General features: G+C 33.7%; 1 protein-coding gene across 20 annotated transcripts in view; it reads left to right on the forward strand.

The window, feature by feature from the left end:
* The first annotated feature begins 10,047 nt into the window (after positions 1–10,047).
* Positions 10,048–17,460, forward strand: part of LOC124955012 (homeodomain-interacting protein kinase 2) — a 31,760-nt gene continuing 24,347 nt past the window's right edge. For 4 of the 20 annotated variants that reach the window (XM_047508780.1, XM_047508787.1, XM_047508796.1 and 1 more), the window contains exon 1: positions 16,388–16,774. In XM_047508780.1, coding sequence (XP_047364736.1) covers positions 16,733–16,774 — 42 coding nt within the window. In that variant the 5' untranslated portion in view covers positions 16,388–16,732. Of the gene's footprint in view, positions 10,359–10,609; positions 12,071–12,697; positions 13,088–14,727; positions 15,434–16,385; positions 16,775–17,460 lie in introns of those variants that run through there. The other 16 variants (XM_047508798.1, XM_047508788.1, XM_047508783.1 and 13 more) reach the window with 11 other exon arrangements.

Raw genomic sequence — 17,460 nt, forward strand, 5'->3', positions numbered from 1 at the left:
ATAGATATATTTATTCGTGTTAAATTCAGCGTAACGTTATTTTAACGCATCGTTGCCAAACGAAGACTCTTATCGTTCCTGGACCATACAGGATCCAAACACTATTCCATCTCTCTAACCGCCCCTCCTCCTCCTCTTCCTCCTCCTCTGCCGCTTCGCTCTTTCTCTTCCTTGCTTTCTCTCTTTCTCTCTTCCTCTCTCTCTCTCTCTCTCTCTCTCTCTCTCTCTCTCTCTTTCTGTTTTATTTTTTGGCATTCGCTCGTATAATTCGTAATTTCGCGATATTTTATATAGCTCGATGAGTCATGAACTGGTGAATCTTTCGTTAATTTCATCGATTCGTAGACTAGATAGAAAAAGAGAGAGAGAGAGGGAGAGGAAGAGAGAAGATAAAAGAGATAGAGATAGATCCCGTGTATTATTGATTTTAACTATATATTTCACTTATAGAATAGGAAGGATTAGCTGCAATGTATATATAATTCCCATTCTATAACGCAAAAATATTAAATATAATAAAATAATATATATATATATATATATATATATATATATATGTATATATCTACTAAAAATGTAGTATAGAAATATATTATAAATATAATTTATATAGTATATAATAAAAATACAAAATATATATATATATATATATATCAATTGATACAGTATAACAAAACAAAAAAATATATATACACATATATATAAAAGAAAAAATATATTTAACGAATAAAATTTTATAAACGATCTTAATGGAAATAAATTGTTTTCATTTTTTCTATTGCATCGAAAGCATTAGAAACTTTTTTACGAATATTACAATAATCTTCAATACAACCCATACTAAATATACATACAAACGTACGATATAAATGCATATAAACGTACATATCTACTTATATATACATACATACACACACATACACAAACGTGGGTCAATACACATATATATATATATATATATGGACATCGAATAATCTACATACGTATGAGAACGTAATCGGTCGAGTGTTCATTCATTCGTTCATTTGTTCAATAGCTCATTCGATTCGTTCGTTCGCTCGTTCGTTCGTTCATTCGTTCATTCGAGCAGGGTTGTTAACTGCTAGCGATTAAACGAGGAACAAACGATTTGGAAGCTACGTCGGGATGATATCCGGCAATGCGACGAGTTTTATCTCATACAGAACGTTTCAGAGAATACTGATAATACCATTTCGAGAAAAATAGAGAGTGCATAGTTATTCTCTGATATCGATTTCTTAAATGACATTTCTTTCTTACTTATTTCTTTCTTATTATTATTAATCAATTAGTCTTTAACATTTGAAAAAGAAGAACATTAAAACATCAAAAAAAATCATTTTAAAAAATCATTTAAAAAAAAAATATATATATATTATTTACAAGAATAATTTAAATTAGAATCTAAAAAATTGTAATATTTGTCTAAGCAAACAGTTTGATTTGTTATTAAAAATAATATACTATCTCTCTCTCTTTCTCTCTCTCTCTCTCTCTCTCATTTATCTATATCGTTTTCTCTATCTTTATCTGACAAAAATTTATAGAAGTAAATAAATAAATAAATAAATAAATAAATAAATAAATAAACGAGAAATTATTAATTAGAATTAAAATGTGTACAAAAATTGTACAGATTTATTAATAAATATTTTAATATTTCATAATATGTTTACAAAACTTGTAAGATAAATACACAAAGAGAGAGAGAGAGAGAGAGAGAGAGAGAGAGAAATTCGTTTTATCGAGAATTGAATAGAGTTTGTTAACTTTCGTTTTAAGTATATCCAATAATAAAATTCTATGTGGCTTGGTTAAGATGATTAACTTAATATATATATATATATAAATCGGTATAGAGGAAACCCTTCATCTATCCTAGATAAATAGAAGATAGATAGAAGCTTGCATAGTTGGGCTTACTCGATAGAATCTTATTTATGAGCATGTATAAACTAGAAAAAGATTAATTTCTTCAAGATCTCGTTTTATAATGAAATTTTCTTCTGTCTATTTATCTTGATCATATTTAATATATTTTATGATACATTTATACGATATCTCATTGAAATATTATTGATCGATACTGATAATGTTTTAAAAAGTTTCCAATATTTCTTTTTTTTTTTCTTCTTTTTCTTTTCTCTTCTCTATTCAAATTAAGAAAAACATACGGACTTTTATAATAGTAAAGTATCTGATTAATTAATAATGTACTGATAATTTTAATTATAAATATTATGCCTTGATTTTAATATCGTACAATATAAATATACAATATATCATTTCTACATAATAGTAAATATATATAATATTTATATAAAGTAATTATTTGTTTCAGAATATAAATTACGAAAAATTCTGACATTGCTTTTATACGAGTTTGTTATTTAAGAAACTAAAGAAAACATTTTTTAATACGATTAATCGTTCGATTGATAATAATAAATTATTTCCAGTGATAGACAAATATAATTCGTAATAATAAAACGTCTTATTTTTGGGAAATGATAATTGTAAGTGTTATAACTAGAACGATGTTAGCTGTTCGCCGCCATTACTGATTATTCGGCCATTACTCTTAGTTGTTGGTATTTCTTGGTATGGAGGTTAACGTCAGCTTCGATAAAGTTCCTATTTATGCCATCTCTTTCTATATGCCTAGTAGATCACCGGTCTTCTTCTTCGTCTTCTTTTTATTCTTATTCTTGCCTTAGAAGCCAAGAACAACGAACTGGATAAATCCATCGTTAATATATCGCATCTCTTATACGCTCAATCGATTCTCGTAGTGCTCGAACATCAAATGACATTTCCGCCATTTTATTATAAAACCGAAGACACTCTAACTCCGTTAGATCATATCAAATTTTTCTTTTTCTTTTTCTTTTTTTCTCGACGTTGTTTATTTTCTATTCGTTGAAATTTTCTATTCGATCAGATAATCTTGAACAAATCATTCATTCCGATCGATCAGCAATGAAATGGCAAAGAACAAAATAGAGACAATGAAAATAATCTTTAGATACGATCGATGATGATCTATGTGATACACTGGAAAAAAGAAAAAAAGAAAAAAAATACAAAAAAGGAAAAGTAAAAAAAAACAGAAAAAAAAATGAAAATAAAAAGGTAAGAAATGATAATGACGACTTATGGATGGAACTTACGTTAGAGTTACTGGCATGTGAGTAAAGTTTGGGAGAGAAAAAAAAAGGTAAAAAAAAAAAAAAAGAAAAAAGAAAAGAAATAAAAAAAAAGAGAAAAAAAAACAGAAGAAAAGGAAAAGGAAAAATATGGCCGTCGAGAGTCGGATCGTAGGTTTAAAAGAAGGAAGGAAAGAAGGGCAGAAAGGAAAGGAAAGGAAAGGAAAGGAAGGGGAAAAAAAAATAACAGGGAAAAGGTGGAGAATGTCCATGTGTGTGTGTATGTGTGTGAGAGAAAGAGAAAGAGAGGGAGAGAGAGAGAAAGAGAAAGAATATCCATCGAAAGAGGAATATAGGTATGGATGGTAGGTGGAGTTAGAGGAGTAGGAGGAGGAGGAGGAAGAGGAAGAAAGAAACCGTTGCGATGATAATCACGGAGGGCGAGAGAGTCATGGGATTAGGGTGGGTGTTTCTACTAAAAGGAAAAGAGGGTTAGACGTCTCAAAGCAAGCCGATCGGATTAAATTTTGCGACTTCGTTCGTGAACCAGGTGCAACATTAATGAAAAATTTTCTCTCATATCGATATGTGTGTCTAACGGTGTGTGTATGTATGTATATATATATATATATATACATATATTGTAGAATCAAATAAAATTGAATCAATAAAATGAAAGAATCGAAATGATCGATTTATTTTTTAATCTTAAAATTAAAGAAAACAATCGGACGAAATCAACCAAATATTTCGTATATATATGTATATATATATATATATATAGTGAAAATCATATATGCTGAAATCAAATGAAACGGAGCCAATAAAATAAAATAATAATAAAACAAAAACAAAAAAAAAAAAAAAGAAGAGCGTGACAATTGATATTGTTTTTTCTAAATCGAAGAATTAACGAAAACAAAAAAAGGAAAGAATTGAGTTGACACGGACGAAATATTTTTACCGTCGAATTTGTTTTTCCTTTTTATTTTTTTTTACTTTTTATTTTTTATTTTTTATTTTTTTTTTTCTTTTTTTTTTTTTTTTTTTTTTGATCGACGTATATAATTAAAAAATCGTGTTAGCACGGGAAAAAAATGTAAAGAGAGAGAGAGAGAGAGCGAGAGTAAAAGGGCGAGCGGAGAGGGGGGAAGGGGGAAGAAGACAGAGAAGTGAGATTTATCGTAAGAAAAAAGATTTTTTTGATTTTCTTTTTTTTTTCTTTTCTCCCTTTTTTTTTTTTAAATGAAAAAAAAAAGAGAAAAAGAAAAGAAAACGAAGAAACGAAGAAACGAAAGTCGGTATGCGGTATACAATACCCTTGGTGGATTTTTCATCGCTCTCAGAAACTCTTTGTCTGTCCTCAACTTGAAATTCTTTTCTCGGGTGAGCGAGAACGGTCCAGGGCCGTTCGAGAGAGGCAAAACCTTCGAGCGAAACGACTTTCAGAGCTCGCACACAGTAATGTACTTTCACATTTGCAAGAGCCGAAGCATTGAATCGCTGAAAACTCGTTTCGCATAGCCGGAAGGAAAAAAAGAAGAGAAGGGTTGTACCACGAGAGAGAGAGAGAGAGAGAGAGAGAGAGAGAGAGAGAGAGAGAGGGAGGAAGGATGGACGGGGGAGGAAGATTAAAGTTAAATAGAAACAATAACAACGATAACAACAACAAGAGTAAGAATGAAAAATCCAATAAGAACTTTCGGATAATCCTAATTTTCTTAATCATATATGGTAGCAATAAAATCAAATTTTTCAAAGACTCTAATCAAAACTTTCACGAGATATCTCGCTATCTTAATTTCTCTCTACCTCCCTCCCGCCCTTCCTCCCCCCTCTCTCTCTCTCTCTCTCTCTCTCTCTCTCTCTCTCTCTCTCTCTTTTTATCTATCTGTCTATCTAGCTATCTATCTGTGTATCTCTTTAGATTTCTAAGCACGTATCGTCTAAACGTTTCGACCTTCGACTACTACTACGAATAGTTCAATGCCGAACAAGCGATATTTATCCCGCTTTGAAATCATTTAAGCACCTATATATGTATACATTTACGCATGTATCTATTTAGGCATCTCTCAAGAAAATAACCACGTTTGTGTATATACATATATATATATATATAGATGTTAGTGCAAGGAATGATTGATTACCATAATGACGTTCAACCAATTCTTTTTGATAAGACATATTTTTATGGGGGTTTCTTTTTCTTTTTTTTTTTTTTTTTTTTTCTTAGACATTATCCGTATCCATTAAAAACACCAAATTATTTGTTCGTCAATATTGCTTCCTAACAAGTTATTATATTTATAAAAAGTAATGTAAATTTATTATTTATTTATATACCTTTTTGAATTATATACTGATCTTTGGATTAATACTGATCAATCAGTATTATGAAATATTTTTATAAAAATATTTATTACAAAAATTATATATTATTATTTTTGTAAAGAAAAATTATAAAAATTCCATGATGAAAGGAGGAGGGTAAGGGATAAGTCTTAAACCGCTTTTATCCAGGTATAAGTACGTCATTGGGTTGAAAGTACAAGATACGACAGCTGCATCAACTCAACGAAGACTAATCCCCAGTACTTTGATATTTAAAGGGTGATATGTATTCTCGTTTTCTTACAGGACACCTAGTGAACAAAACAGACACATTGACACATTGAAAATTCTTTTCCCCCGTTTCTCTCTCTCTCTCTCTTTCTCTCTCTTTCTCTCTCTTTTTCGTATTTTTAAATACAATATTAAAACTATGAACATATTTTTAAATACGATATAATTATCAAGCGAGTATATTGTAATGTTCAAATGTACGGACGAACGTACACCAATAAGTTTCTGAAATAATTTCGATAATCATTTCCTAATAATTATTTTTAATTTTGTTGATATTAAACTTTGTGATATTTTTTATTATACGTAGAACCATAATACGATTTTTTCTTGAAAATTTTCCCTGCAAGAGGAAGGAAAAAAAGGAAAAGGAAATAAAAATACGAAAAGAAAAGAAAAGAAATGAAAAGAAAAAACAAAAATGGAGTTTCAAGGACACAAGATGGCGTCATGCGTGCAAATTTATAACCATGAACACTCATAAATTTTCAATCATTCATCTTGATCGCGTGACTTCTCTTTCTCTCTCTCTCTCTCTCTCTCTCTTTCTTTTTCCCGAAAAAAAAGAAAATAATAATTTTCCCGATTGCGCGCGCGCAATAAAAAAAAGAAAAAAGGATAGAAAGGAAAAAAAAAAAATAAACAAAAAGAAATACAATGAGAGTTTCGAGGACAAGATGGCGTCTGGGTTGTGGCAAAGCGTGCAAATTTATTACCGTGAATACTCGTAAATTTTCAATCGTCCGTCGTTGATAACGCGCGTGAGCTCTTTTGAAAAACTTTCCATTACACGCGCGCGAGCGTGGAAAGTAAAAAAAAAAAAAAATAAATAAAAGAAAAATAAAAAAAATATATATATACATATATATAAACAAGGAAAGGAGGAAGGAAAAGAGAAGGGGAAAAGAAAGCTGTAATCAACCAAAAAAAAAAAAAAAAAAAAAAAGAAAAAAAAAAGAAAGAAAGAAAAAAGAAAAAAAAAGAAAAGGAAAAGAAAAGAAAAGAAAAAAAAGAAAAGAAAGGAAAAGAAAAAGAAAAGAAAAAAAACGAAGAAGAAGAAGAAGAAGAAGAGAGTGAAGTTTCGAGGACAAGATGGCGTCTAGCAGATATTTTTTTCTGAATATATCGAGGACGCTAACGTGCCAAAGCAAAAGGGTGTGGAACGGTTTCTATTAATAATCGGTTGCATCGTGTCCACAACACACGTTGGCCCCGGTCCGTCCAAGTTTTACGAAGAGTCAGGATATTACGGACGAGCCAATGGCAATTTCGTCATGATAAAGAACTCACGTGCATATACACATACCTATATACACCTACATGCATTTGCTATGTTTATATATATATGTGTGTGTGTGTGTGTGTGTGTGTGTGTGTGAGGAAAGGAGGGGGTATGGGTCTGTGCGGTATGATATATATTATCTCTATCATCTCCTTTAATATTTCTTTTTAAAATAGAAAAGGAAAGTTTTTCAACAAATATTTTTCAGTAAAAAAAATAAAGCAATGAGAATATTCTCTATAAATTCAAAGGTATCTTATTTTTCTTCGAAATTCTTATTGTTCTTCTTATTTCTGTATAACTAAAGAAAAGAAAATCTTTTTTTTACCTTTTCGTTACCTGTACCTTTATGGTATGTCATTAAGAAGATTTATCATGTTACACTTATTAAAATACTTTAGATAAGTATAACGATAACCAATAGAATTCTGTAAAAATTCACTTTCTCTATTTATTAGTATTATTTATCTATTTTTATATAATATGAAGGAAAGATATAATAAAAGAGAGAGAGACAGAGAGAGAGTGAGAAAGAAATTAAAGACAATAAAGATATTTTTCATTGAAATTATTCTTACGTTTAACTTTCATTTTTTTTTTCTTTTTTTTTTTTTTTTTTTTTTTCTTCTTTTTATTACACCTTAGTCAAAATGGAAAGTCAATTCTTACTCTCCATTCAAAATTCACCATCTTATTTTATATATATGTATATATATATATATATATATGTATATTTATGTATATATGTATGTATTTATACGTACGTACATACGCACAGGAATGAATATAACATACGATAATAACAAACGACTCGTTAATAATGTAACGCATTGCCAAGAGTTTTCCTTCTCTCTCTTTTTTTTTCCTTTCTTTTTCTTTTCTTTTTTTTTCTTTTTTTTTTTTTCTTCTTCTTCTTTGACGCCCCTTAAAATTCAAATTATAAAATAGACGCGAGAGAATCGCGGGCATATTTGATTGGCCAATGACGTTAAGACCAGCTATGGCCAGGTCTGTAACTATCATGTGTGATACCACCTGTGAGTACCGTTCTTGTAAAATACTCTCTCTCTTTCTCTTTTTTTCTTTCTCTTTCTCTTTCTTGTTGATTTTTCCAAAAATGCAACCAAATGCGTATCACTTAAAATGCGAATGCATTTGGCGTTGCACACGCATATGCGTAAGTTTCTCTCTCTCTTTCTCTCTCTCTCTCTCTCTCTCTCTCTCTCTCTCTCTTTCGATCGAGTCGAGAGCAACCCGTACGACCTGGAAATCGCGAAAAAGCGAGCTTTCGCATCCCTTTTTAGACGGCACCAGAGCCACGAACGAAGATCCGGTTTCACTTGGCTTCGAGACAAGAGAGAAAGAGAGAGAGAGAGAGAGAGAAAGTCTGTGTATCGTATGCGTGCATGAGAGAGATAGCACCAACTCGATGCAAAGCTTTCCGATCAAACGATGTAGATGACCGATCGTGTTCCGTGTTTCTTTTCTTTTTTCTTTTTGTTTCACTCTCTCTCTCTCTCTCTCTCTCTCTCTCTCTCTCTCTCTCTCTCTCTCTCTCTCTCTCTGTCTATTCCACTCTTTTCTTAACCTCTCTTCTTTTTTTTCAGTTCGAAAGATGTTGTTTACGCGAACTGTACTTTGTACAGTGAATGATAAAAAAAAGAGAAAGAGAGAGAGAATGAAAAAGTTGGTAAACTCAACTTGCGTTGGTTAACGCTATTTTTATGATTTACAAAAAGACATTAGTACACTAAGTTATTAATACATTGTGACTCTCTCTCTCTCTCTCTCTCTCTCTCTCTGTTTTTCTCTACTTCAACAAGAGAAAGATATCTATATACATATGTATGTGTGTGTGTGTGTGTATACATCGAGGTATCTCGGCGCCTTCTTTCTCTCTCTCTCTCCCTCTGTCTATCTCTCTCTCTCATACTCCCAAATAAACGGTGCCGTCGTACGAACACATACGAAGATACACGACGTCTTTCGTACGTACGTTCGTACACGTTCGGTTATAATCGTCTTCCTCCTTCACCTCCCCCTTCCCCCAGTACCATCGAATATATCTATGTATTTCACAAACATTTTACTACGTCATTTTCGGGGGAAAATCCAAGAGGGAGGCCTCTCTTTGAAGGCGGGCCGCGTTTGATCTCTCGAAGGGAAAGCAAACGAAGCCAGAGTGAAATTACCTTGTCGTCGATCGGCGACGCGTATCGAACGATAATCGAACGAAAGAACGAACGGATGGACGGACCGACGGACTGAAAAATGAACATACTGACCGAACGGACTCGATCCAAACTTTTTTAAAATATAAAAAATTGCATTTGATTACGGTCTTATGTAGAAATAGTTGAATAATAATTATTATTATTGTTATTATAATTATAATTATTTGCAACGTTGTTAAATGCGAAAGAATTTATTTGGATTTTTCATTTCGGTATATATATATATATGTATATGTATATATATATATATCCTAAAAGACATGTAGTTTTTGATTCTATTACAAAAGTTTCTTATACAATTTCAATATAATAATAGGAATGACTTCGTAGAGGAGAAAACGAAAAAGAAAAAGAAAATATTAAAAAAATATCTAAAATTTATTTCTTAGGACGATAAATGTCCTAAGAAAATTTTCACATATTCTATAGAAAGAACGATTTAAATTTATGATCCTTACGGATATTTTGGATTAGCGTGTTGTAGATATTTTTTTCTTATTAGATAATTATTATTCCTTTTCACATTATATGTCAGTATTTATGACGTATACGAATAATCGACTAAAATATATTATTATTAGTGTTTAGTAATATAAGAAAAATTGAGAAGGAAAGAAAGAAAAAAGTCAAAATATATTAGGGATACCAAGGATAATAGGTTCGTACCTGATTGGAAAGTTTACTAAAGAGGGTTATAGATGGCGTGCGTGTTCGAATAGTAGGAAAAGTAACCGACAACGGCAGTTCAGTCGTCAGTCGAGCTCGAGCGATCAAGTAGAGAGGATCGTGTCCGCGCGTGGTAAAGCGGTGGGGGGAAAAAAAAGAAAATCGAGAGGAAGAGAAGGAATTAGTGTTGGTGTGTCGTGTGTATAATAGTTAATCAACGGCAACCAAAAGTTTTCGTTCGACTTGTTACACGCGCCATGTGTTATCATGTTTCAAAGTTCTTTTTCTTTTCTTTTTTTTTTTTTAAGTAAATGTGAAATACACGTTGTGGCCGCATAACAAACGGAAAAGAAAAGAGAAAGAAGAAAAGAGAAAAAGGAAAAGGTAATTGAGAAACGTAGAATCATTAGTTGACAGTAATGAAATCGTTCTTGATATCGTATCGATATGATTAATCAAATGTTGATACGTTGGACGAGAATAATCGTGTTTTAAGAAGTATTTTATTTGCATTTTTATTTGTCTCTCTCTCTCTCTCTCTCTCTCTCACTCTATTTCTCTGTTTCTGTCTCTATCCCTCTCTCACTCTCTCTCTCTCTCTCTCTCTCTCTCTCTCTCTCTCTCTCTCTCGTAAGAAAATTATTTAGAAAGAGTGCATATAAGAAGAGGTTAGGAATAATATTATGAACGTGATAAGGAGAACGGTAGAGTGTTGTGCGAGAAAGTGGCGAAAACTGTGAGGACGAGAGAAGAGGAAGTGGAGACGACGGTGGAAACATCGGAGGAGGAAGAGGAGGCGGAGGACGATAGAAAGAAACTGTGTAATAACAGTGAGGAAGAGGAAGAAGAAGAAGAAGAAGACGACGACGACGACGACAACGACGAGGACGACGACGACGACGAAAAAGAAGAGAAGAAACGTGTTGGTAGTGGTCGGTGACACAGAGAAGAATAACAGTGGTGGTAGTAGTGTTTGATGGTGGTGGTAACAGTGCGTCGACAATTTTTATTCTTCAAAAATACTACTCTACTAATGTAATAGCAGTAGTAGTAGTAGTAGTAGTAGTTTATAGTAATAGAAATTATAATAATAATAATAATAATAATAATCGCTCGGTAAATCGGTGTGTTGTGTGCGCGTGTTGTGATGATGTGGTGATGTTTTCCGTGGCGCGTATAAGAGAGGTGCTGCTGCGCTGTCAAAAAAAGAAAGAGATAGAATAACAGCGGCAAAAGTAACAACAGAAACAAAAGCAATATCAACAACAAGAGCAGCAATAGCAGCAGCTGCCCAGTGATATTGTTGTTGTCGTCTCGTCGTGTACACTTATTGCGTGTGGCGGCAGTAAAAGCGTGCGTCAGAGAATAAGTGTTTGGGACACGCACTATATTTTTCCTCAATGCGTGTGTGCGCGTAGTCAACTATCTTTCATTCTCTCTTTCTCTCTCTCTCTCTCTCTCGCTCTCTCTGTTGCAATATACAGTGGCAGCCGGGCAGGCGCATTGGTACGTCGTTTCGTTGGTTGTATTCACGTTCTCTCGCGTCTCTACCCCTCGTCAAAAAGAGAGAGAGAGAAAACGTTTCTCTTTATCCTCTTCTACCACCCATTATATATATATATATATATACATATATACAAACTATACATATATATAACCATCACCTACCTCGTCGTTTGTAGTCACTGTCCTTCTCTTTCCGTGTCTCTCATCCAGTCTTTCTCTCTCTCTCTCTCTCTCTCTCTCTCTCTCTCTCTCTCTCTCTCTTTCTCACAAACACTCATCACCAACCACATCCACCCGTTGTCCTCTCTCTCGCTCACTCGCTCGGTCGGTCGGTCGGTCGGTCGTTCGTTCGTTCGTTCGTTCGTTCGTTCGTTCGTTCGTTCTATCGCACGCTCTGGGGCCACCGCACCGAAGGCGACCGAGCCAGGCCACCAGGCGCTGCTACGCAAGATGGCTGTGTGTCGCTAACGAGAGCCCAAAGAGAACCGGACGGGTAAACGAGAAGCCGGGGCATAAACGGAACATGCGGCTACGCGATCATCGGGCCCGTCCCTGAAGAGAGAGACACTGGCCAACTTAGCAGAGAGGAGGTAAGTGTCTCTTTCTATTATTTTCTTTCTATCTTTATTTCTTTATTTATTTATATCTTTGTCTCTAACACTGCATCTTTTTTTGTCTCTATCTATTGCTCTCTTTTTTTCTCTCTCTTTCTCTTTCTCTATAATTCTCTATCTGTCTATCTATCTATCTATCTGTCTATCTCTTCTCGATATCACAGAACAACCTAACCTCTTTCGAGTCTCGCGGTTTCGAACTGTCTTCGAAAACTTCAAATCACGAGAAATGATTCGCATGTGACAATTAAAACGGATACGATCCTGGATTTTGCGCGTACAATAGTGTAATTCTTTTTCTTCCCCTCTCTCTCTTTCTCTCTCTCTCTCTCTCTGTCTCTCTCTCTCTCTCTCTCTCTCTCTCTCTCTCTTTCTCTCTCGTTCTATCTCTTTCATATACGCCGGTAATGTGTCTGTATTGGTAAAACGTAAACAAGTCGCAAAAGGAATGAGTTCTCCTTCCCCCCTCCCTCTCTCTCTCTCTCTCTCTCTCTCTCTCTTTCGACTATCTTTCTCGATGACGTATGTGGCTACCTCGTGCCTCGACTTGCGACGAACGAACAAACGAACGGTTTCTTAAGATGTAATAATACAGTATGTTATACGTCGTCGTTGTGTCGTCCTCGTCCTCAAATAAGAGCGATAGAGATGGAAAGAGTCACGTCTCTCTTTCTATTTCTTTCTCGTTCTATCAAACGTTTTGGTGTGTGTGGTGTCGCGTGTTCCGTTCGTCCTCTATACCACCATCATCGTCGAAGCAGTCGCCGCCACCGCCACCATCACCACCACCACCACCACCACCACCACCACCACCACCACTACCACCACCACCGCTGCCGCTGCCGCACACTTTTACTCGTGCCAGGCTCCGTTCCGCCGATCGAATCCCAACAGTGTAATCTCTTTCGATTGCATGGCAAAAAGTAGCAACTTTATAGTCAACACCGACGCACGATGACGTGGGAGAACGAGAGAAAGGAAAAGATACAGAAAGTATATCGTACATACATGTATCTGCATAGAAACAAACGTTCTCGTAGAAATATCTAACCTAAAAATTTCGACGAAATACTATTTCATTCGTAAGAATGAGAGAGAGAAAGAGAGAGAGAGATAGGATGATAAATTGGTACAACAAATAAACAATGTGTAGTAAAATATCTAACCTCAAAATAATAGTAACATACTGAATTCATAAGAATGAATGAATGAGAGAGAAAGAGAGAAAAGTAGGGATGGTGAGAGTGGAAATGGGAGGGCAGAAAGAGAGGGGGGGAGAGAGAGAGAGAGAATCGTGTAAAAAAACAATCGGCAGTAATATTTAACTTCAAAATTAAAGAAACATTCTGAATTTTTATAAGAGAAAGAGAGAGAATTGACAAAGTTGGAGAGGTAAGGTTAGGTTACGCCTGGGATCCTAGAATTCGTCGATTTCGCCGGTGTTATATATATATATATATATATATATATATATATATATATAGAGAGAGAGAGAGAGAGAGAGAGAGAGAGAGAGAGAGAGAGAGAGAACGAAACTCGTGTGGAGTGCTCGACACTGTCTCTGGCAGCCGGAAATTTCCATCGAAAGTACGACGATGAGATCGAAGCTGCGTGTGCATCGTATTACTATGTGTGTACATGTATATATGTATATACATATATATATATATATATGTGGTGTGTGTATATGTGTATTTGTACGTATGTATATATTATGGATACGTCAGACTCCAACGTTTTACGCGCTTCATCGCGTCGTGTTGTATCACCAACCTACGTAAATCGAATTTATATATACGTCAGAAGAGAGAGAGAGAGAGAGAGAGAGAGAGAGAGAGAGAGAGAGAGAGAGAGAGAGAGAGAGAGAGAGAGAGTTTAGAATGTTACAAAAAGATATATATATATATATTGTTGTTTTTAGTATTTTTCCCTAATAAGAAACTCTATATATATATATATATATATATATATATATATATATATTTATTTATTTATTTATATATTGAACATATGTGAAAAGAGGGAAAAAGGGAAGGATAGGGAAGATCATCGTGTTTCTGTCTCTTTATCTATCTCTTTCTCATAAGGAAGTAGATTTGTGCGCGATCATTGTATTTTGTCTCTCTCTCTCTCTCTCTTTCTCTCTCCCCTAACCTCTCTTTTTCCCCTAAACTCTCTCTTCTTTCCAATCGTCCATTCTTTCCCTATATTTCCCCCTCGATATTCTCCATTTTCTTCGTCGTTTTTCAAATAAACCTGAAAATAAATCCGAGAAATCCGGTTGCTTCTCTAGAGTCATGTTTCTAAAACGTAACAAAAATAAAATTCTTTATAAAATTGTAACTCGAAATTACCGGGAATACCGAAGTTCGCCGAATTTTACCGAGCTTCACATACGCGCACGCACACACGCACTCGACATTTGTGTATAGCGAGTATCGAGATGAATTTTGTATAACGTTGAAAATAATTATTCTGTTTTAATCACTTTTCCCCCCTCTCTGTCTCTCTCTCTCTTTCTCTCTTTCTCTCTCTCTCTTTTTTCTTGATTTCTTTCTGTTCGATTCTGTCTTTCTTTTCTTTCGTGAATACGCATCTTCTATTCCATTTGTTTTTCTTTTTTCTTCTTTAAGGAGCCGAACGAGGGCCGAGATAGTGAATGAGAGAGATGCTTGTCACGAATAAAGTCAATGTAGTAGTCGTCTTCTTCGCCCGACTCTTCTTCGTCGTCTTCTTCTTCATCGTCGTCCTCTTCTTCTTCTTCTTCTTCTTCTTCTTCTTCGTCGTCGTCGTCGTCGTCTTCGTCGTTGTCGTCGTTTGTGAACGTCGTCATCCTCTCGGAATGGGAAAGGAGAGACGACACGAAATTTTTTGATCGTGACTGACCTTACACTTATCGTCATTGTAGTTATCGTCGTCGTCGTCGTCGTCGTCGTCCCTCGTACATGTGAACTTTCTCACGGAAAAGAGAGTTTACCGAAGAGAAAAAGAAAGCAAGTTTCTAACTTGTCAACGTCATCATCATTGTCATCATCATCATCTTCATCATCATCATCATCATCATCATCATCGTCATCGTCATCATCATCATCATCGTCATCGATGAATTCGTCGAGGACGGTGCACCACTTCGTTATTTCTATTCAACTTCGAAGATCCTCCATCTTCTTATTCCTCAACTTATTCGAAGAATCGTGATCGTTGGAATATATACGAATATGATGCATCCTTACGATTTTATTGGACGAACGAATCCTAATTTTCTTGGACGAGGATAGCGTAGAAACGGATGCGAAAAGTTATTCTTGAGGAACTCAAGTGTCTATTCAGAGATAACAGGTTAGTGAATCAATTCTACTTAGTCGTTTTCTTATTTTTCTTTTCTCTCTTTTTTTTTTTTTTTTTTACGAAATTCTAGCGGATAATCTTGATCGTAAGCATTTGAAATTTATACGATTAGAAATTTACTATATCGTATTATATATATATATTGTATATATATCGATCATGAACATTTGATAGACTTAGTAGATTAGAAAATTTTCTAATCGTATTATGGATCTCGATCTTGTAATAGTTTTTGAACGTTATAAAAATTGACGAAATTATATTGCATTATGTATCAACGTTCGTAATCTTTTTTGCAGATGTTAGGTATATTAAATTAATCGTTTAATTAAATTATCGAAGAAGTCAAATTCAAATGTTTTGTACGTTCTAATTTATATTCCCGCCGTTATAAATGTTTCGTTCAAAACAATTCCAAAATGGCGGCCCAACCTTACAACCTACTACCTTTTGCCGTCATCCGTTCTACTTTTCGTTCCTACGAAAGTCCACGTATCTTCTTTTTTTCCCTCTCTCCTTCCCCCTCCTCCTTCCGTCTCTCTCTTTCTCTCTTATTCGCTCACTCACTCACTCACTCACTCACTCTCTCTCTCTCTCTCTCTCTCTCTCTCTCTCTCTCTCTCTCTCTCTCTGTCTTTCATTTTTTTTTTCTTTTTTTTTAATGTCAACTTATACATCAAAAAGTGACAATTCATTGGCACATTTAAATGTGCGAATGGTAGACAATTATTTGACAAAGAATATTATCACGTGATAATCGTATTAAATATTACTTAAAAGGTTTCATTTGTTTTATTATTTTATATATATATTTTTTTTTTTTTTTGTTTAGAAATGTTTTTTTTTTTTTTTTTTTTTTTTTTTTTTTCATGTTTCTCTTTAAATTAGCTGCATCGATAATTATGTATTTCGTTTGGTTCTCACACATTCAGACAGATTAATTATATAATTTAAAGGAAAGATAGGGAAATAGAGATAGAAATGGAAATAACAAGACTATGACGAAAGAGAGAACGTTATCAACGTTAAAACTTACTTACGTAGTTTCTATGTAGCAATCGCATTATTCGATGGCCATCTATAATAAAATATAGTTGATAGTTGTTACGAGGAAATAAATTTCACATGAAGATGTGTATCCGATCGGGCTTATAAAATTCATCCTCCCGTTTTATGTAATTTCGTTCGAATAACATTTTTGCTTGTGTTTCCAAGATAAAAAATTTGCCAAACAAAAAAAAAAGAAGAGAGAAAAAAATTGAGACGAATATAAAATATCTTGTAAAGGTTATGTTAACATATTGCAATGATAAGCAACGCAGGTGCAATAAGGTATACAGATGCAAATTATTAAATAATTTTTATTTTAATTAATTTTGTGTGTGTGTGTGTGTGTGTTTGTGTTTTTGTGTATTTAAAGATTATCAGATTTTAGTGACACATCAGTATTAATTTTTTAATATGCATATTTTGGAGGTTATCTTGACCAGTTGCAACAATAAATATATATATATATATATATATATATATATATATATATATATATATATACTCTAATTACTGGATTTTAATGAAAAGATAATTAAATTTTCGTTGGAATACTTTTTTTGCTCTCATTTTTTTTTTTTTTTTTTAAGTGTTATGACTTCGTAAAAAGAGAGGAAAAAAATTTTTGTTTTAAATCTAAGAAAGAGAAATATAGAGCTAGAGAGATAGAGATAGAGAATTATTACGAAAAGATAATGAATTATTCTTTTCGTCCTTTTTTTTTTATTCTTTTACAATATGTCGGCGATAAAATTTGTATGCGTTTTCGACTTTGAAGATTAACATTTATCTTATTTATCCAGCAGGCGTAGAAGGCACGTATCATATCGTATCGTATATCCTATCTATTGTGAGAAATAATTAGTTGAATAGATCGCGAAAGAATATAAAAATCTTAGTGGGGCTTTTCTTATCGAAAAATGTCTCTGTCGTAATATATCTTTATTTTTTTATTACATATTTCTTTTGCT

The sequence above is a fragment of the Vespa velutina genome, chromosome 17, assembly GCF_912470025.1.
Source record: "Vespa velutina chromosome 17, iVesVel2.1, whole genome shotgun sequence".
NCBI classification, from domain to species: domain Eukaryota; kingdom Metazoa; phylum Arthropoda; class Insecta; order Hymenoptera; family Vespidae; genus Vespa; species Vespa velutina.